Raw genomic sequence first — 22,466 nt, 5'->3', positions numbered from 1 at the left:
AATTAATGTTGCAAAGTGATGATCTCTTTACCATCTGATAACTCTCTTTGCAGCATGTGGTCTTTGTGGTGAAGTTCTTTATTGCGTGGATGATCCCAGACGTCCCGTCAGATGTGAAGGCGCGCATCAAGCGAGAAAGATACCTGATTCAAGAACACCTGCATAACTACGAGGTGGAAAAGCTCAAACTGCAGCTGAGTGCCAGCTTCATCACAGAGCCGCAAACTTCGGAAACGTCGTTGACGCCAGACAAACACGAAGTGCTTTCCGAGTGCCTGTAGCGCCTGCGTCGCACCTCCAGCTAACAAAGCCGAGGGCGGACATGTCTGCGTATTTTCTTCTCCCTGAGAACAGCCATATGCAAGGGCTTCTGTCCTTGAATTCAAAAGGCTATTTGTTTCATTTTGGATGGACAATAAAGACTTCCACATTATACTCCTATGTTAGGAAACGCATAGAGACAGCATTTAAAATCCAGTGCAGTATAACATTTTATTTTCCTTAAAATCAGCTTCTTTTGCAGACGAAGTGTTCCTATCCGATAAAAACTGTCTTTACATTCGTCTTTCTTTGTCATAAAAGCATAATCTCTGTGTTTTCTGATACAGTTAAGGTTTGTTTTCATGTGACAGTGGGCTTGATTCCTTTTTAAAGAGCTGATTGTGATGTCAGTAATTTAATATTCTGCATGCTAGCCTTCTGATGAGAATGCAAAATGAAGGACTGAATATTTAGAGAAGAAGATACGAGTCAGTTGTGAATGTAGAAAACACTCATGCTTACAAATATTTAAACATATTCGAGATGAAACACAACTCAACTGGCAGTGCTTCTTCAGACAGCTTCACCATGATTCGTTTTTTATTTTTATTTTAATAGGTAGCTACATAACAATATGTCCACTGATCTACAGCCGAGCTAGTAGACTATGAGTTTCATTGTTTGAGTGTATATTATATGTAGAAAAAAGCTCTTTAAAACTGTGCATTTGAAAACCAAGTACCTCCATCACACTGCAGTAATACTGTAACAATCAGATGTGTGGTGTTATTCCACTCTGACCTGAGTTAGCGACAGAAATAATGCGTTAAGACAGCAGCTGCAGGCTCGTGTCTGATCTTCTACGTGTATTACCAAGTTGCTGCGGGACCAATTATAACATTTCTCTAAAAACAAACAAACAGACTACATGAAGAACATGTTGTCAGGACACTGGACAGATCATGTGTTGGCTTTACTTTCCCCTGTTTATACAATAAATGGCCAACTTTTAATTTTCAGTTTTCATATTGGTTATGTCACCAAATATTATTAATTGTGTAACCGCAAGCTTAGAAATATACAGGAAGCAGATCTTCTTGTAGCCTGGTGGGGATATGTATGAGTAACATGAAATGGTTTTAGTAACCAGCTCATTAACTATAGCTGGCGTCTAAGTGCTGCTGTGGATATAAAGATGCTGATTTTTAAGGGGCTATAGTGCAATTAATTTATTGATCCATTTCTGCCCTGTAGCCTGAAGCATTTGTGTTTAGAGTTACTCTTTTTATGCTTTTACATTTGGACCTTGCAGCATTTGGGTTCTTTCTTTTAGATTGTCCTCGTAACTGGCCAACAAGCAGTGTTAGCTCAGACAGCTCTTCCAGCACATCAAGGGACCACACTAATGAAAAATAAGACTCCTGATTGACATTTTACATTGCAGCAAGCGTCTGATTGATTTTTTTTTAAATGAATTGATCATTTGTCATATAGAGTCCATGTTAATCTCTTATGCTTTTTTAGGTTTCCGTGTTTGTGCTTTAACTTCTTACAGTAAAGCGGCTGATGCAATCAGCAAGATATATCTGACAGTCGACAGCTAAGCCGGGCTCACTCCAATCTCAGGATTTAAAATCTTTCAGTGTCTGTTGAGCATGACTGTTTACAGAGGCGTGCAAAATCCAGCAACATCCATGATGGATTTCCCAACAAACGAATGCCTTAAACATCTGTCTTTATTTGTTTTTGTATGTTTTTTTAAAGAAAAAAAAATTTCCTATCTGTTTCTCAACATCTGTTGCATAGTATTTGATGCTGCAAACTATGTGCAGCGTACCAGTTTTGTGCATGAACTGTGGTCATGTAAATATTTTGTCAGTATTAATATGTAAGTTTTCTGTTGACTGTTGAACAGGAACTTATTAAAACTGTTAAAATTCCCAATAAATAAAGAAAAGCCATTTTCTGTTGGAGTTTTATTTTCAGTTATAACAAGACACCAAGCGCATCTATGTTTTGCATCTTTCTCCAACATAAAGGTCTCATCCAAGTTTATTTTAAGACATGCCACAATTCTCCACAGAAAAACGTCTGTACAATTCAAACGAGCTTAACAGTTAATATTTGGCACAACCACCTTTATTCTTTAACACAGCCTAAACTCTCTTAAGCCGCCTTTTAGTCATTTCTTTAAGTAGTCTTCAGGAATAGTTCCTCTGTTTTCTTGAAGGACATTTAAAGCTCTGCCTTTTGCTGTATTTTGTGTCAAGATAATCCAACACTGCTTCAGTAATATTGATGTCCAGGCACTGCGGAGGCTGATCCATGACTGGCAGTGCTCTGTAAATATTGAAGACAATTTGAACTAAAATTGTCAAATCTGGATTCATTGGTCCAATCACACCTCTCGTTGTTGAGTTTCAGTCCAGTCCTTGTGTAATGTGGCATACCTCAGCCTTTCCTCTCTGTTTCCCTTTCTCATAAATGTTTTTTTACAACAACCATTCAACAACTGCAACTGAAGGGCCGAATGCAACTCTCTCTATTTGACTTCAGGAGAAGCCAAATATAAACTATGATACAAGTGCAATACAAACACAAAAATCTAACAACATACACACAAAATATGCACGAATAATCTCAAAGATTGTCACACAAAAGTTTCAGACTGCTATTTACAACCACCAGGTGTCGCCCCATACCAACAAATAAAAAGAGAGGCCCTGGTCGCTTCCCCCCAGGTTATTTGACTGTGAATAAAATAAGATCTTCGTATTAAAGCATATTATTATTATTATTATTATTATTATTATTATTATTATTATTATTATTATTATTATTATTCGATGTATGCTTTTAAGAAATTTTTTTTTTTAAATTATTCTAAGATTTCCTTCATGCTTCTGTGGGAAGATGTGGTTGTCAGGGAGAGGAAAACCGGGGAGACGCCTAAATTATTGATGGATTCCTGCGTTGAGGAGCTTGTTGGAGGGCAACACTGGGATGGGTGGGGGAGATCCACTCCTGTTCCATTGGTTTCCATAGCACCGCCCTCAGGAGATCTGCAGCTCTCATATGTACTGTTGCTGGTAATATTCGTTTTTTTAAGTGTAAAAAAAACATGAATTGATATAAAATAGCTTCATTTTGTTTCACATTTCAGCTGATAAATAAAGAGACCGATTGAGCCATAAAGCAGCTCCTTCTCTTCCCCTCACTATTTTTTTTTTTAATTTGCTATTAGAGACAGGCTCATTTAGCCTTTATAGCGTCTATATATAAATATATAGACATGGCATTTGTGGGCATGTTGTGTTTTGCGTGTGGCCTTTATTTGGGCTGAGCAGCTGGCCAGATGTTTGGACACGGAGCGCTGCTGTCGCTGACCTCGGTGCTGAACGCGACGTCAGATGAACCTGCGCTCACCACAGGAGACACGATACAGCCTCACTCGCTCTTTGATTTATTGAAGCCACTCCAAACGCCCACTCCCGTTTTCTGAACTTTAACTTTTGTTTTGTTTTTTTGTTGGTTTTTTTTTTTTTATTATTTCATATCCATCATTCATTAGCTCTGTTTCTCTCCCTCTCTCTTTCCTTTTTGGGTGCGAACACAGATCCATATCGCTCCACGACGCCGGCTATCAATTTTTTCGCTCGCTTTCGTCGTGATGGCACTTGGCTTGGCTACTGTACGCCAGGCAGGAGATGAGTTGGTGGTGGATGAAGGCGAACTGCTCGCTTGATCCCCCCTTTTTACACCAGGCTCTTTTCGCCTCTGCGCTTTCAGCCTAGCGCTGAGAATTATTCCCGGCTGTTGGATCGTCGCCTTTCTTGTGGGCTCAGTTTTTTTGTTTTGGTTTTTTTTTTTCGTAATTTCGTTTGTTGTTTTCCTTGCAGCCGCTGCAGTCCAGCCATCCTGCGCTGTAACATGACGCCTGAACAGTAAAACAAATATTGACAAAATAGGCCTGCATTCAGAAACTGGATATGGAGTCAGTAAAGACGAAAGCTACGGCGGGGGTGAAGGAATTTGCGGGGAAGACCCTGGGTCATATGTACAGGTAAGGACGGGCTTTTCTTTTTGTGTGTAAATCTGGACAACAGCGCGTTTGAAACCGCCTGAGCCCAAAATGCGATCATTTGTATGCTGGATTTTAACAAGGCACGACGTGTGGGTCCAGAGGGCACCCAGCACTGTCTCACAACTTACAGGGATGCCTAGTCACGCCTCTGGAAGAAAAGAACAAAATTATGCAATCAAATCTGCGTGTGTGTGTGTGTGTGTGTGTGTGTGTGTGTGTGTGTGTGTTTTGCTGGAAAGGGTATGGATGCCACTAGATCCTGATGCAGGGGCCTGTACATGAATCTGATTGGCAGATTAGGTTAGAGAGGACGCACAGGCCACGCGAGAAATTTGTGGGACTCCACTCCTGATTTTTAAAGCATTTCACGATGTCGTTATAACCAAATAAAAGGACATTCTATTCATTTGAATGATTTGAATTTACAGCTATCGCTTTGATTAATTCAGCACCTGGATTTGTGTGTGTGTGTCTTGTCTTTAATGTTGATGTTTGGTGATTAAAAAACATTTTTTTTATTTAGTATTTATTTTTGAGTGTTCAGCAGAATAAATGCGTTTTTAGACTTTCCGCTATATTCACATCGGGCCTATTCCCTTGCGAATTCATCTTCTCCGCCTTACATACCCTTGCACCGAGTGCTTACTCAAATCTGCAGGAGAAATGGAATTAAACCGATTTTCGTTAAACATCAGTGGCTCTCTGCATCCTCTCTGGTTTTAAACCCTGAACCAGGTCTTACGTTTCACCCCATATACACGTATTTAATTCTAATATCTGGCTTTCCCTTTTATTTAACTTGGAATGTCTTCATGCGTTTGCAGAGACGGGGATTTAAATGTTTTGATAACATTTTAGATTTAGACAATTAACGTATTGCGACAAATGCGATTTCCCTGGACAGAAAAAAATGAATACATAAAAAAGAAAAGCACGAGGAGTTTGAGGAAAGCCCACAGACGGGTTGTCTGCAGGCTGGAGCTGCTGCTCGGTCCCTGAATGCTAATGAGTGTGAAAGTGAGCTGGGTGCTGCAATGCGGTACAGTCAGGGGCATATTCGACTTAATTCTGCTCTACAAGGGGAACCTTCATTCTTGTTTCCCATTAGAAGCTTTTCCCCCTCTTAGAGCAAATAAAAGCATCAAATTTATTTTTTTAATTCGTTGTAGGAGTCGTCTGACTAGAGCCTCACAGACATGCTGTCCTCAGTGTGAGGAAATGCTCTCCATTAAGTAAATACATCACAGAGGCCTAAACCTCCCACTACCTCTCTTTGATTATGGTGATCCTACAGGAAATGCTTCCAGGATTTACTTGACAGTGTGACAAGACGTCTCAGACAGCATCCTGGTCACACCCACCCACACACACACACACACACACACACACACACACACACACACACACACACACACACTCCCAAGCATCCAGCCCCTACTAAAATATTCATGCTAAATGGAAATATTAATGGGCCTCCATGAAAGAAAGAAAAAAAGTCTGTTGGTTTTATGTGTATAAATTTGAAAATCTTAATTTCGTGTGGTGTTATTTTACTGAGGGGATCAGCAGACAGTGTTATTCTTAAGCGGTAGAAATCAAGATAACTGGACTTTTTTGGTTAGTGAAGAAGTTTCGCCTCTCATCCAAGAGAGTCCCAGGTATTTACCCTGTGGACAAAGGGTGGGTTAGATCCACCTCCAAAGGGACAACCCCATTAGACAATAAATACCTAGGACTCTCCATCAGTTTTCAGAACGAAAAAAAAACCAAAACTCTTGGATGTGGTGTGAAATCTCTCCATGAACCTTAAAAGAGAAAGAAAGAAAGAAAGAAAGAAAGAAAGAAAGAAAGAAAGAAAGAATCCCAGTTGGCTTTATTTCAATCGCCTAAAACTGCCATGACCTGGATGACTGAGGATCTACACAGACAGAGTTATCACCACCTGGTTGTTGCAGGGTTATAGAAAGGAGGCAGAAAACCGGGGAAGTGATCGAGCTAACGGAGGATGGAAGGCCACGGGAGGCCGCTGAGAAGAAACCCCCGCTGTGCGACTGCAAGTGCTTCGGCCTGCCCCGCCGCTACATTATCGCCATCATGAGCGGCCTGGGCTTCTGCATCTCCTTCGGCATCCGATGCAACCTGGGCGTGGCCATAGTGGGCATGGTCAACAACAGCACGGTTCACCAGAACGGCAAGATCATCATCAAAGAGGTGTGGCAACGCGAGCGAGTACACCGTGTACAGACAAGGCACACCATGGCGCATGGCCGCTGATTATTAAAACGAGTTTCTCTGGCCATGATAGAGAAACACTTAAAGGCCTTCTATTGCTGGCACATTAGGCCTTGAAATAACCCCCCTCTAAGTTTAAATGAACCCCGGTAGTCATTTCTACTGAGCTTTAGTATACATACATCTGTGTGCAGGGATTTTTGACGGGGCTACAGATTTCAAAGTAAATCCAAAAATGCGCCAGAGATGCTCCTGATTTAAATGGCACCAGGCCTTTACAGCTTATACAGGATATTCTTAGGATTAAATAGCATACATTGAAAGTTCAATAAGATTTAACCACAGTAGCGTCACTATTTCCTGTGTAAGGTGTAATAACTTACGTAGAACAGTGTCAGTGTCGTTATGTAAAAGCCAGTCTTTTTCTTAAAGGGATATTACATACAAAAGGTGCATTAAAAAAAAGTCTAAATATTTCTGACAGTTTCTATAAAACATGTATTTAGTGTATATATCTATCTATATCTATATCTATATATATATATATATGTATATATATATATATACATATATCCTGACCCCTATATTATACATTTGCATTATCTCAAATCTTCACCCAATATTCGTCTTTACCAAGAAAGCCAAACTGTTACACATAACTAGCTTGCTTTATATATATATATGTATTTTTTTTAATTTTTTTTTTACGGGAAATGAGGTGCTTTAGTAATCAGATCAATGAAAATCCAGTCGAAATAAACACATGCAGGCCTTTAATAAAAAGGCCCCCGTTTAGATTTATCCTTCGATAGAGTAAATTCGTTCATTTCCTGGTTAAATAGCCACAATAGAGCTCACATGCAACACATGTGCATTTGTCCAAAGCGCATAGCCCACTTGTTCATTTTAACTCCACTGTTTTTGTTTTCCATATTATCTGCCAGAAAGCCAAGTTCAACTGGGATCCAGAGACGGTGGGAATGATTCACGGATCTTTTTTCTGGGGCTATATCGTGACACAAATCCCGGGAGGATATATATCCTCCAGGCTGGCAGCGAACAGGTAGGCGGCACCTCCCCTGAATTACCAGAAATACAACACAGCTATATTCAGTCGGCAGATTTTCGTGATTTGGTGTTGGGTGTTAAAAGAATTGTTTGAACAATTGGCGTGACTTTAGTTTCCTCTTACTCCCTTTGTCTGTACATTTCTATATTTGCAATTTTTGTCAACAGTGGGAAAACAAAAAACCGTTCAGGCGGGGAGTGGAATAAATTCCCCTCCGATTAAAAAGAATAGTAAAACCAAATACAGCCAAAAGTAGGCATATAAATATCCGTGTCTGAACTGTGAAACGGATGAGCAGGTCTCGGTTATATTCAGAGCATCTCTGCACAAAGGGAGCAAACAGTCTGCAGCTCTGAAGTGATGCAGAGCTGCAGGGAGGGCACTGGGCTGGCAGGCCTGCAGCTCCTGGTGTCAGGGCTTTCTGCCACCTGTTAATGAGCTCCCTAGGGGGAGCCGGGTCTAATCTGTCGCTCTCTCAGGGCATGGATACCAGACCCGGTCCTGTCGCCAAAGGCTTTAATTCACATGAGCACTGCCAAATGCGTCAGTCATTATAATTACGTTAAACTGCAGAGACTGTAGGCTGTAATATCAAAAACACGGCACACATTTTAGTGGATGGACGTTGATATAGTACCAAACATTTCTCATGCAATCATTTTGCTCAAATAAAACGGAAAATAGTTTTTTTTAATGATATTTTTTATTATATTCTTATTTAGGGCCCGTGACTTTTACAATCGTATCTCCCTGCAGTCCGTTTGTGTGACTGACACGAGGATGTAAGCGAATCAATCGGTCTCGTGCCCAACACTAGTCTCCACCGGATTAGGGCTTGTCCCCCCACGTGCGGAGGAGAGGGGCGGGGGAGGGGGGACGTGACAAAAATGAGAAATAGCTGTGTGTTCGGCCTTGCTCTGCTTGCTCACCTGCTCCCTCCTAAAAAAAAAAAAGATGGAAAAACATGGCCTATCTATAAAATTAAAATAAAATAAAACAGCGATAATAAAAGCATTCCTCTTTCTACAGCCTGTTAGCTTTAATATTTAAGAATAAGCACTGCTATGGCTAAATTTAACAGCCTGATGAATGATTAGCCTGCATGGATCTTTTCTCCCCCGAGTTATAATGCAGAGCAGTCATCGGTTAATTGTCCTCTTCGATCTCGGTCAGCGTCAAAACTAAAATTAAACGCCATTCTTCAGGAGAAACACGTCTCGAGCTGTACGAAAGCGAAAACGGTTGCTAAGCGACACGTGACGTGGTCATTTACGGGGCGTTGCTACTTCAAATATTCATTTACACGACGTCAAACGAGCGCGTGTAAGGCAGAGCCAATCAAATCCGAGGACCGGCGAACAGACCTGCATCCACAAGTCTCCTCAGGTGCAGTGATGGTTTAAAGCTGCACTGGGTTAAAAATGGAAGGTTTCGGCTTTTTCCAGCAAAACAAAGTAAAAACAAAGAGATTTAAAATTACCATTGGAAGTAACACATTCTGTTTTTTCTTTGTTTTGTGGATTTGCTTTACTAAAAGTGTCTGAAAAAAACGGGTAATATTCACCCAAAAAGCACGCTGTTGACTGGTGTACTGTTGTGATACTTGATTAATAAAATGTGTTATCATACGTTCAGCACAGTTAATAATGAGGCGATTTGCTATGAATGAAATTTAAAACGCTGGTCATTGTGATATTTTCAGGGTATTTGGTGCAGCCATCGTCCTCACCTCCACTCTCAACATGTTCATTCCCTCGGCTGCCCGAGTCCACTATGGGTGTGTCATATTTGTCAGGATATTACAAGGACTGGTGGAGGTAAGACACTGTCAGAGGTGCGTCACAGCAGTCTATGTTTTATTTTATTTTATTATTATTTTTTTTATTGTGTGCATGAATAAAAATCAGCAATGAATTTATCCTCATCAGAACTTAAAGGCGTCAGTGTCTAAAGTTTCTGTTATTATTGAAGCATTTGCAAAGGGGCTCACTGTATAATTTTAGTTCAGGAGAGAATAAAGAGTGTGGCATGCAGTTCAATGAAATGCGAGATGTACAGTATGGATCCAGTCCACTCCAACTGGTTTCATGGCTTTGTCCAGCTCATTTTTCTTTCCTTTATTGTGACATTTTGTATCCTGGATACAAACAGCAGTAAAGTGATCCTGCAGAGATGGATAATGAGGAAAATGTTGATTTGCAGAGGGATGTCAATCCTCCTGGCTTTGTAGTGAAATTAGACACTCATGTTGATGAAATATATCTACTGGAGTAAAAAACATGGAGGGCTTATAATGCAGTTCTCACATGGGCTATAAAGTCTGTTGCGATAGATATAAACATACATAGATACAGCTTTTCCTGGACATATAAACACGTGGTAATGTACACAGTTAATTTCCTTAAAGACCAGCTGGCCCTACTGTAAGGAAGCCTGCAGACTGGATTTAAAATCAGTGAAGTTTGTTCAAATTAGAGGCTGATTAGCATTTAATGTCTGCAGGCCTGTTTTGCTTCTTGAACAGCTCATCAGGTCATCACGGCGCTGAGCTGTTTGTTCATGGTAATTACAAGGGCGAAAATGTTAATTTTGATTACTTATGACATGTCTATTGGTTCAGATTCGAGTCTAACTGGGTATTCCAAATGGACTTTTAACATATCCTAAACCTGAAAATATCTGTATTCATATACATATAATAATACATCTGTATAATAATTTAAATATGGTTTGGTCTAGAAATCCTGAAAGCCTTTCCTGTTATATTAGTATTCATACAGTAGCCTACAAAACGAGTGCAAGCTAATGGAAGTACATGCTCTGCAATTGTGCCATTGTTCAAGTCTTGCAATACTTTTCACACACACCATATAGATTGGCTACATTTATATAATCTTTCTGGCTTCTGGGAGACCAGAGTACATGCATCTCTATAACAACAATAGCTCAAAAGAACAGGCCAAAGCGCAGAGAGTTGCACTGATGATTATTGTTTTACTGTAATAAATGAAAACAGACTGTTCCCGTGTGTGGTTGGTTTTAGGGAGTGACCTACCCAGCCTGTCATGGGATCTGGAGTAAATGGGCGCCGCCATTAGAAAGGAGTCGTCTGGCCACCCTCTCATTCTGTGGTAAATACTTTTGTGTCTGTTTCTCCTTCTAGAATCAGATATGATTTGTTAAATTTTGCTTTACCTTGATGATGTCTGTCCTTGCAAGCACTGAATCCCTTTCTCCTTGCCAGGCTCCTATGCTGGTGCTGTGATTGCGATGCCTCTAGCTGGGATCTTGGTTCAGTATACAGGATGGTCCTCAGTGTTCTATGTCTACGGTAAGACTGTAAGACTCAATGAGGGCCTGCATGGGATAGGCATGCATATTGATGCAAAAAGAACTGGAGATAAATTTTTATATATGAAAAATACATGTAGGTTATAAATGTAACTGTTTTTAAGCTTGGCTAAAACCTAAGAGACGTCAGTGAAAGTCAAATGGATTTAGGCAGGCAGACTGTGTATTGAATTTTTCCCCCCTGATGTTTTGGTGTGTCAATAAATAACCCCCATGTCTTTCTCTGTGGACTGGATACAGTTAGCTTTCCTGTCTGGCTTTTATTCTCTCAGGCGTTTTAGAAAGATCAGGCTGCCAGAATCTCTGCATGTGCTTACTGCTGAGGTCAAAATTAGTTGCAATGCTTCTTCTGTACACCTTCTGACTTGTAATTTGTCCGTACAAACAGGATGCTTTGGCATCTTCTGGTATATGTTCTGGATCTTGGTGTCTTATGAGAGCCCTGCTGAACATCCAACCATCACTGATGAGGAACGCTGCTACATTGAGGAGAGCATTGGAGAGAGTGCCAAGCTAACAGGACCTGCAGAGGTGAGGGGACACCGTCAAAAACCTGGGCTTAGGTAACCTCACAAAATACCCCGTTTTTAGCCCCCCCCCCCATTTTTTTGTTTTTGGTAAGAAGCATTACAAAAATATGAACACAGTTCCAGAAACTGTCAGTCGGGCAAAGCTCTTTACCTTTATGTGAACAAAACCATCCTTTTTCTTAATCTATTCCAGAAATTCAAGACACCCTGGAGGAAGTTCTTCACCTCTATGCCTGTCTATGCAATTATTGTGGCCAACTTCTGCAGGAGCTGGACATTTTACCTGCTGCTGATTAGCCAGCCTGCATATTTTGAAGAAGTGTTTGGTTTTGAGATAAGCAAGGTGAGCTTACAAAAAATGTCATGAGACAACCAAAAAAAGAAAAACAGAATAGAGACATGAAAGATTAAAGTCATAAAGAAAACCCCTCACCACTCAGATTCAGTCTGTTTAAAGCTGAGAGTGACCCTTTGCTCTTTGACAGATTCATTGATTTATTATGAGAATCAATGTGTGTGCAGATGGTGGCCAATAGTTCTCTCTCATGAACTGATACACATCATAACAAAGTGATGCAATATACATTTCCACTATATATCCATGCTTATCTTTTAAGGCCTGTGTGAACTTTTTCAGATGATGGAATAAAAAAACACATCAAAGCAACTGTAACTTCAACAGGTTTAAATTAAAAAAAAAAAAGCACTGTAGTTATTTTACATATTGCACAGAATCTGTTAGAGCAAGGATGTCAAGTTCATTTTACATTAAGGCCCACAAACAATCCACTTTAATCTTAAGTGGGTCAGGTGAGTGAAAAGTTTAATTATATGGGGATTAAATTACATATTTAATCCCTGTGATGTATTAATATGAGATAAAGAAGTGCAATTTCAACAGCATGTGTCAGTTTTTCTACATGATATTGTAGGTCAGTGCCGGGAATGTCCTGTTGTTTTAAAACATAGTCTTTTTGTCAATTGATGAAAATGTTATTTGTTTTTAACTGAAATTTCTATATTAGAGAGTAAAAAACTAGAACTTTTCAATAATTTAATTGTTTATCTTTTAATTAACTACTTTGGTGTAGCATGAATGGCTGTGGGGAGGTCTTTATCAACAGAAAAAGGTGTAAAATGTAGAAATATACAGTTAAAAGTCTAAAAATGTATGCCCTTCATCTTATTTTAGTGACTTTCAAATCAGAAATTTGTTCTTTGCTCTATAAGACCAATATATGCTCAAAGTGTGTTTGAGTGTGATCCTTATTAGCTGCTCTTTTCTCTCAAACATTAATTTGACAAAGCATGAAAATGCATTAAAAACAGGGATATTTCCTATTTTCTGCTCAGCTACTTTGAATAAGTGAGAAAATACAAATAATGAAAAATACAAATATAGAATCTCCTAAATTGTAGAGCCTTTTAAAAATTAATGGAGAAACATCTTCAAAATTATAACTCTTCATCTATTATACTGGCATTCAGCTGTGCATCTAATTTTATTGATTTTCTGTATGTGACTTTAGGTCGGAGCACTTTCTGCCCTCCCCCACTTGGTGATGACCATCATTGTGCCCATTGGTGGCCAGCTGGCCGACTACCTGCGCAGCAAGAACATCCTGACAACTACCACTGTCAGGAAAATCATGAACTGCGGAGGTGAGAAGTCTGAACCGAGGATGAAATCAAAAATTTCCACACCTCTCTTTGCACGGCTCCAGGGTGTTACTTTGATGGTGTCAGATCCATAGTGTTGTTTTTAAGGTGCTCTTAACGGCCAGCTGGGCTGCAGAGATGGTTTTGTTTATATTTTTTGGTAAAAATCTATCAGTTCAATACTTCAGTACACGGGTTGACTCATTGATTGTGACTGTGCATTGATTTCATATCTGACACTTATGTAATTGAGTGCGGAGCATGTATCACGCTTAATTCAATTGGCACCACAATGACCAACTGCCCGTGGGCTTTGTCTGTGCTTGTCTGTGTGACACTACTGTCTCTCCCTGCCAGGATTTGGCATGGAGGCCACATTGCTACTGGTGGTAGGATATTCCCACAGCAAAGGGGTGGCGATCTCCTTCCTCGTGCTTGCAGTGGGCTTCAGTGGATTTGCTATATCAGGTTAGTAGAAGTAAAAAGATCAGAATATATGGGTTATGAAACAAGTGATTAAATAATGTAATCACTGTTTAGATTTAGCTTTATTTCATTTAATGTTTAATGATTTGGGGCTTCAGTGAAAAAGCTAACAAGCTAGACAAAGAATAAATATACTTGTAAGCAACACTTGGTGCTACTGTACTGCTTTTTGAGACAATTTAGAAAATGACCCAGCGCTTACAACGAAAGTGTGCACTTTTTTAACATTAATACAGCAGCAATCAGCTGCCCTGTATGGACAAAGGTATTGGGCCAAGCCTCTTAACCCTTCAGTTCAGGTATTTTTATTTGTTTACCCTTTATGTAACCAGAAAGTCCTTTCAGATTAGCATCTCTTTTTTTCAGGGGAGTCCTGCCCAAGAAGGCCCACCATTACAATGCTGCAGTGTTTCAAATTAAAAATAAAATATAACATCAACGTCCATAAAACAAGTCATAGTCAAAACAATACAAGGACAAGCTGGTGAATGCTCTGAACTCACATAGGGAGACAAAATCATTCCACTTCAGTGTGCTCTGAAGGTTATTCTATGACCAAGGTGCAAACCAAGAGAGCGCTGTTCTACCCAGTTCAGACAAATTCAACCCAGTTACTGCAGGGGTATACAATCAGGCACGTAGCCATGCAGTCCTCTTTACAAGTGAACAACTGGGTCATTCTGAAGTGCTCAGTGAATCAAGCAAGGTACTGTAATATAACGTTACCACAGCAAAAAAGTCAGTTTATGAAATTTCTTCCCTCCTAGTTCTTCCATGAACAACTGTTAAGTGGGATTATTGCAAAGTGGAAGTGTTTAGGAACCACAGCAACTGAGCCACAAAGTATCAGACCATGTAAAGTTACAGAGTGGTGTTGACACTCTAGTAGGCGCTCTTTTGAGGCACATCATCAAGCCCAACCGATATTCAAGGGGCTGTTGATTATATTAACAATAAAAGCCAATATTAGGTATTTGCCACCATATTGTATCAACATTTTTAACAGCAAATAAAAATAAAATCCTAAAGAAGAGATGAGAGAAAAACCCTTTGATCACTCTGCAAGTTCGCTGATTGCACACACACAGAACAGAACATCAAAACACAACAAACACCTAACTCAAGCTTAATCGGGCAGAATGCAAAAGAGTAATTAATGACTTAGCTTGATAACAGACGACATATATTTTAAAACTACATTGTTGGGTTGTCTTAGTAAGGACTCATAAATAACTACACATAACAATTGTTAGGAAACTCCTGTAACAAAAATAACTATCAGCCAAACAAATATATATATGCCAAATATCAGTCTACCAAATATTGGTCAGCTCCTGTATGCAGCTTGGTACTTTTTGTCTATATAATATATGTAAGGATTTGATGGAGTCATTGCATGCTTAGCAGAGATCATAGTGACACTCCCTCTGTGCGTGTTGTATTACAATTTATGTGCCTTTGTTTCCGTTCAGGTCAGTGTCTGCTCTCTGTTTCACCTCAATCTCAAATTTGAATTTTGTCCGAAATAATTGTCATTCAATTTTTAAGACTACCATAGGCTGGCGGTTGTGGCTTTGAGTTTTGGTTGCCTTTTGGACTTCATTTACAACTTCTTGATTGAATGAGACATAAAATAAGATGAGGTGTGGCAGATGTGCTGATTTGTTTTGGTATTAAATGCTGTTGCTCTGTGTTCTATATTTGATGCTAGAGCTAGGAGACTGTTAGCATAGCACAATGAGTAGAACCAGGAGAAAAAGCTAGTGTGGCTTTCTCCAGCGTTTTAAAAATAAAACAAGCATTTATGAAGCTAATTAACACATCATATCGTGTCTATTTTATTCATAATAAATAAAAGTGTTTATTTATTATTTATTATTTCTTAACTAAGTACAGTGACTTCAAGTAGGATATTTGGACAAAGCCTATAAAAATGACCTTTGTGCATGGAAATTATCCATAATTAGAAAGCTGTGGAGAGTAAAAGTAGGAATTTAATTTCATTAATGATCCTAAACCTTTAGGCCAGCTATTCATTCAGCAGCTGTTGTCATGTTTATGCTCAGTTATGCTCAGTTTATGCTGCAGATATCAGTGACTACGTGCAAAATCAGTTTCTTGCTGGTGTTCTCCAGCTTTCTCCTAGAGTGTTTAATAATTCAGTGCTAGCTGTCTCGGGAGACTTGCCAGGCAGGCAGCGTGCAGCAGCTCACGAGGACACTTACTCATTCAGCTAGTCAGAGTGGGGGAGGAGGAGGAGGACGTGTGGCGAGTTGGTGCCTATTTCTGCAACAAGATGGTCACCATTTGTGCTACTTTTATCTGTAACTGTGTCATGCATCAGTTGCCTTTTATACTTTACTCATAGCATTTACCCTTTCTGTATCAAACTGGCCTTTACATTGTGTTAACCAGGCTTGTAGTTCACAAAGATAAAATATTTTTTGTTGTTTTGCTGTCAGGCTTCAATGTCAATCACCTGGATATTGCTCCGCGTTATGCCAGTATCCTAATGGGCATCTCTAATGGTGTGGGCACCTTATCTGGCATGGTGTGTCCGCTGATTGTTGGTGCTATGACAAAGCACAAGGTAAGGGCTTTTCCTCCAAATGTGACAGAATCATGAGCATCATACATTTCACATATGTGCAAAAATTAATAAATAACTCTGAAGTTTACTTTAATTTTCCTTGCTTGACATTAAAAAGCATACAGCAAACCATTCATTAATGGTTAGGGTTTGCATAAACAGTAAAAAAATAATAGCATGTTATACATTTGCTGTAAGTGTACAGAAAAGAAGTTATACTTCACCCAGACATTTAGAAATTCAGTTCAATTCAGTTTTATTTATACAAGAACAAAATCACATAACAGTTACCTCGAGGCATTTTGACAATAATAATAAAAGAGAAATGGCCTAAATCTGCATGCAGGGACCTTGTAGTTTTTTGCATGTAGCTATATGAATATACTATATATGTAAGTATTACTATATATGAGTAAACTCTAGAAATGTCTTGATTATCTATTATTTATTTAAATAAATAAGACTAAGATCATCCCTCTGGGAGCTAGCCCACAAAAGTATAACTTGCTTTTACTTTTACTTCTCGGTAGCATGATTAAGTATCTTTTTCTACATGGACTGTACATTTGATGTGTGCAGCCACAGATTTACAAAGTAGACACATTTTAAATATTTCCCCAATATTCTGCTACAAGGTCACAAAAATTAAACAGGCTACTTGTTGGTATGATCAGCGTATTTATGAAAACACAATTTTTTTTCTTCCCTCTTCAGAGCAGAGAGGAGTGGCAGTACGTATTCCTCATAGCCTCCCTGGTGCATTATGGAGGCGTGATCTTCTACGGCATTTTTGCATCAGGAGAAAAACAGCCGTGGGCTGACCCGGAACTGACCAGTGAGGAGAAGTGTGGCTTCATTGATGAGGACGAGCTGGCAGAAGAAACAGGTGACATCACTCAGAGCTACGGTGCTTTCGGAGGGCCGGCCAAGACATATGGTGCAACCACGCAGGTGAATGGAGGCTGGGCTGCCAGCTGGGAGAAGACAGAGGAGTATGTCCAGGAAGAAGCACAGGGAGGAGGCTACGGATACAGGCAGGATGAGGGATACTCCTAGACCAAACACGCATTCACTGATATATGAGTAGGTTTATTTTCCTGAGTGTCAGATTTAGTCATAAAAATATCAACAAATGATAAACAAGAAAAGCTACAATCCGTTGTCGTATTGATTGCACAAATTCTAAAGAAAACAAATAAAAAATGTAAAAAAAAAAAGATCAACTCAATGTTAAAATGACTAGATCATATAAATAACTAAAGCTATTTGATTAATAGAGGTGTAACACATATCAAATTGGCAGTCTGTTAACGTATTATTATGCATATTAATGATAGATATATTTATTTGGAGTCCAACTGTGTATAAACGTGAACATTTTCATCCCATCAGCTAAGGTTTCCTGACCACACTGAAGCCTGTAGAAGTACATAGAAGCTGACCGTTATTAATCAAATGAACAAGTACAGTACAATGTCCTCCAAGCCAGCCATCTCAGTGTGTGAATATGTCACTGCACAATATTGTAAACAGAAACTAGACACTCTCTTGGTATAGATCGTACTGTCTCTCTCCTGAATGCACTCGCACTGGTGTGTCCTTTTTAATGCACATTACTTTGAATTTCTCATCACCAGCTTCTGTGTGTCCTGAACATGGAAGCGACCAGATGTGGAGGCGTGAAAAGCGGCATAGTGACTTGTGATGCTCATTTAGTTACACATGCAAACGATAAAAAAAGAAGTGTCCTATCTGTAATTCCTTTTGTGACCCTGTACTGCTGCAGTTGAGCATTTAATTTTTGCGTTTGCAGCCCGACACATCTTAGCAGTGTAGTGCAGGAGTTAAGCTGCTCCCATTATAATACTCAGCATCACCGTCATGCCACTTAGAATGTAACTGTACCAATGCATTGTTTTAAAGATTTATCTAAAATAAAACATATATGAAAGAAATATTGTATGAAGTCAGATATAGCTGGAACACAATAGTTATTGTCATATAAGACCTTATCAAGGGTTTGTGCAATGGAAAGACTTTGGGGACCAACCAAAACAAGTATGAGAGCCTTACTATTATAGAACTGCAAACTTAATATTATTTAAAAAGAGAAGAATAAATAGTAATAAGAGATATTGAGAAATTTTAACAAAGGGATGCATGAGGACATTTGAATGCATCATATTAAAAGCTCCTGAAAGGTTCATGTTTCCTCACGGCATCTATTAAGAGTTTAACAATGAGGTTTAATCAGATTTGACTGACAGTAACTAAGCAATGCTTCACTACATAAATGTTGTAATGTTGTCCTTTTGTTCCCCAGCTGAACCCTGGACACATAATCTGTCATCTTACAAGAGTGAGAAAAAGGCAGGTGTTCAAAGCGAGAGGGGGAAAAATATACAAGTTACAAACATTCCCTAAAAAAAGTATTTGTATGTTAACATACAGTATATTTTCACTTTTCATGAGATTCAGCAAAACGGGAGATTTCTATTTATATGGATGGAAAACCAAAAGTAGCACTACAGAAAGGAGACAGTTTATGCACTGATAAACAGTGCGGACGTCTGACTTATCGAAAGTGTTTTAGAGTCAGAATTAGACAGAAATGCAAGACAACCCAGAACCATCTGTTTGTCCTCAGTCTGCACTCACACTGACGAGATCTGAAGGGGGTTCATTTTCTTTATTTTGTCTCAAGTTGGCACTTCACAGTGTAGATGTGTGTGTCTGTGTATTTATGCATGGAACTAAGTGAAATGTGTAGCGTGTCCTTTTTTAACAATTCTTTTTTCTTCCAAAGTTTTTTGTCTTCGTCTCAGAAACTGTTACTGTTGCTTCGATTTCTTTGCACAATTTACCAAAGGTGAAAAGCTGAGCTGGGTTTTAGCTGGAAGTCAAACATTTTTAAGGTAGTACAGACCATCAGCAGTGAGGTTCCAGCATATTGGACCTTCAGTGTGCAGGTGGCACCAAACATTACTCAGTGTACAAAGCAATAAATCCATAGTAACAGTTCTGGTCAGACATCATGAACACTCATTGTGTAACTGTTTTTTTTAAAAAGGCATTTGTTAAACATGTCGTGTTTTTTGTGATAACAAATGTAGAAAATAAACACTTGTAAAGAAAAATATATTCAAAAAAATTATATGTATAAAATATTGTACTAGAGTCCAACGCAAACGTCTTTGACAACACGAAAAGTCTAAGGAGTTTGTGAAGGGGCTGCTCACCAGATGAGAATGATAAACTGAGCTCTGCCTGAGTGGCAAACGCTCTTCCTCCTCCTCTTCTTCTTCATGTTTCTGATTTTGTTTTGCTGTGGTCCACACTGACTTTGTGCTGTTGTTGTTCTTTCACTCTCTTTCTATCCCCCTCTCTTTCTCTCTTTCTTTTCTCAGCACTATGTTGAGTTAATGTCTTTTATTCAGTGGCCGGACCCCCCCTGCCTAATTACCCTCCCGTCCTCTCCTGTACAACCACTAATTCAGTGTCACAATATTCATTGACATAAAGGTTGAAACGTAAACATGCGATTTTGAAAAATAGCAAATGTTGCAACCTGAAGTAGTAAGAAGTTTCCTGTTTTTGTGCCTCTGAAGTTAAAGTGTGAGTCTATGGCTTCTGTTGCTGTGTAAATTGAGAGGTTTGTTGATGTCAAAATGAAATACTCTATATCCTTTTTGATATAAAAAATGATGATAAACAAATCTGTTTGTGTCTCGAGTATTTGTACTGGCAACAAAGGCGAATAAATAATGCAAAATAAAATTCAGGCAACACTGAATAACTTATTGCTTTTACCTCATGCTGATCTAGTGAAGTAGTTTGCAAAGAGTTTCTGTTTTACACATCCTGCAGGTAATGAAGCAACATCGCCTTTAACTGTATGTTTCTGGCCATCTGCGGCCAGTGTTTCACTTCTATGGAGTTATATGATACTACTGAATCGATTACTGTCAGTGATTCATAAAAAGCTACGGTGACATCAGAAGCAACAATTTGTAAAATGTAGCTTACTTCTGGGGACAAAAAATCTTGGATGATTGAATTTATTGTCAAACAAAAATTAAGCTTTTGACATAGCAACTCTAATAAATCTCATACATTCTTTGTGAATTGTTGCTGTTTTTGTCTCCAATTATGAGTTTATATAGTTGATAAAGATCGGACGACAACAAATGTATCTACACGTGTCTGTACTCAGTGTCCTGGTGGATAGCTTTGCATTTAAGCGCCTTGAGGCAACTGTTGTCATGGATTGGTGCTATATAAATAAAACTGAATTGAACTGAATTGAAAATTGTCATCCAGAGGTAAATGTGGAAGATTAGAGCTTCACTTCCTGTGCTGGGTGGTGTGATGATTAAGTTTAACCCTTAAAGCTGTGTCAAACGAGCACTACGTCAGTCGTGCAATCAAACAGGGTTGAACTCTCAAATGCATATTTGTGAATGTATGTTTTGTTTTGCACTGATGAAAAAAAGGTTTGCAGTGAAGCAGGTCTGAGGACAAAAAGCATTGTGTGTTTCCCCACTCGGTGACATTTTTTAACAGCAGAATATAAATAAAAGGAACATGTCACTGAGTTGGCTGTTTGGGATCTTTTACTCTTTTTATTTAATCAACCACTTTAACATAATTGGATTGTTTCTCATCATAGCTTCCTGTATTAGAGTTCAGACAAACAATGCCTTCTGCATTTGTCATAGTTTTATATGATGCAGCAGTATCATTCATGAGACCTGCCAAGTTGTATCTCATTGCTTTATTTCAAGTATATATTGATAACATATTTCAGGTTTATTGCAGACTTTGTTCCTAAAAACACAAAAGAAAAATAGGAATAGTTAAAAGAATTTGCTTTATTCAGGCAATCGTAACTGTAAGGCTGAGATTTACTGTTCCACCAAGGCCACAGGAAGTACACAGTTAATGGCTGCCCTCCTTCCCCCTTCGGTGAAATCAATAGGGTCAGTCTCCAGTGTTCTGCGAGACCTATTGACTGTTCTAACCTCTTAATGGAGATGAGAGGGAGGAGGAGCACTTATTGAGCTATTTGGAAGTGTTACTTCGATTTAAGTGCTGACTCCTTTCTCCATTCTCAAATCTACAGCACATGGTTCTCACAGATGATCGCACAGATACAACAAACTGAAACAGTCTGTCCCAGCCTGATAAAGGTCCCACTCAGAAAACTTAAACAATTATGAGGTCTTACCAAAAAATATCAGAAATGACCAGGAGTGCATACATATCTATAGATAGATAGATAGATAGATAGATAGATAGAAGATAGATAGAAGGCAGTTATTTCAGTTGTGAATGACTTTAATAAGAAAGGAATCTTTATATTTTGCTCATATCAGGGCTGCCGAATACACATATATGCTGGAAATGTGGATCCTTTTTGGGGGTATTGCTGCTTTGCTCCGAGTGTTTGACCTTGACTGTGCAGAATGACGCACTTTGTGAAAAGTTTGACTCTGTTTTTACATTCTCCTTCTGAAGATGGAAAGTTACACTGTGTTCACCCAAGTTTGCCTACTTACCTCAGAGTGTGGCACCACAAACTGGGCTGGAAGCCAATCATCATGCAATACGTAGTTTACAAAAGTGTGATGTAGAAACATGAGTCACACAAATACTCATGGATCCAGAATTTATTAAATAAAGGAGTAGGTGTATGTTTGCTTAAGAAAATATGACCAAAGTCTGAAAAGGACTTTTTAAAAAAACAAAACAAAACGCATAATTCATACATTTTTGAGCAGATAATCACAGTCCGAGGACTCAAGGTCATACTCAAGTTTCACCTTTATGTGGCATATATATCCACACATCCATTTTCAATGTGTACTTAAATCTGTAAGTTTATCTTTAAAGTCTTTTTTCTGTGGATCCCTGTCTGCAGAGCACGATATGTAAAATTCAGACCACACACTCTCCCAACAGCTCTGACGTCAAACAACTCTGCAGGCATTCTGAAAAGCCCAAGGTGACACAGAGATCAGTGTTTGATTGATGCACAACTTCTGGATCAGGAGGATTCCAAAAACATGTCTCTGTCTCTATCCCCCCCGTCTCTATCTGTGTGTGTGTTATTGTGAGTCTTGTCTTGGCTCAACTCATTGCTCCCGTTAATTTGACAGGCTCAATAAATGTGTCACCATTCACCCATAAATAGCATTTTCTCAC

General features: G+C 39.0%; 2 protein-coding genes across 3 annotated transcripts in view; both read left to right on the top strand.

The window, feature by feature from the left end:
• Positions 1–2,222, top strand: part of LOC100704073 (anoctamin-5) — a 28,883-nt gene extending 26,661 nt beyond the window's left edge. For both annotated transcript variants that reach the window (XM_003445741.5, XM_005466947.4), the window contains one exon: positions 54–2,222. In XM_003445741.5, coding sequence (XP_003445789.1) covers positions 54–281 — 228 coding nt within the window. In that variant the 3' untranslated portion in view covers positions 282–2,222. The remainder of the gene's footprint in view (positions 1–53) is intronic.
• A 1,354-nt stretch (positions 2,223–3,576) lies between these two features.
• Positions 3,577–20,041, top strand: slc17a6b (solute carrier family 17 member 6b). Its single transcript, XM_003445742.5, has 12 exons — positions 3,577–4,324; positions 6,301–6,556; positions 7,522–7,640; positions 9,349–9,463; positions 10,690–10,777; positions 10,891–10,977; positions 11,386–11,528; positions 11,721–11,870; positions 13,057–13,189; positions 13,544–13,654; positions 16,135–16,262; positions 16,977–20,041. The coding sequence occupies exons 1-12, from the start codon at positions 4,251–4,253 to the stop codon at positions 17,316–17,318; spliced, it is 1,746 nt and encodes a 581-aa protein (XP_003445790.1). The 5' UTR covers positions 3,577–4,250; the 3' UTR covers positions 17,319–20,041.
• Positions 20,042–22,466: the final 2,425 nt, after the last annotated feature.

This window comes from Oreochromis niloticus, linkage group LG1 (genome assembly GCF_001858045.2).
Source record: "Oreochromis niloticus isolate F11D_XX linkage group LG1, O_niloticus_UMD_NMBU, whole genome shotgun sequence".
NCBI lineage: Eukaryota > Metazoa > Chordata > Actinopteri > Cichliformes > Cichlidae > Oreochromis > Oreochromis niloticus.
This window is presented reverse-complemented; position numbering and strand designations above follow the sequence as displayed.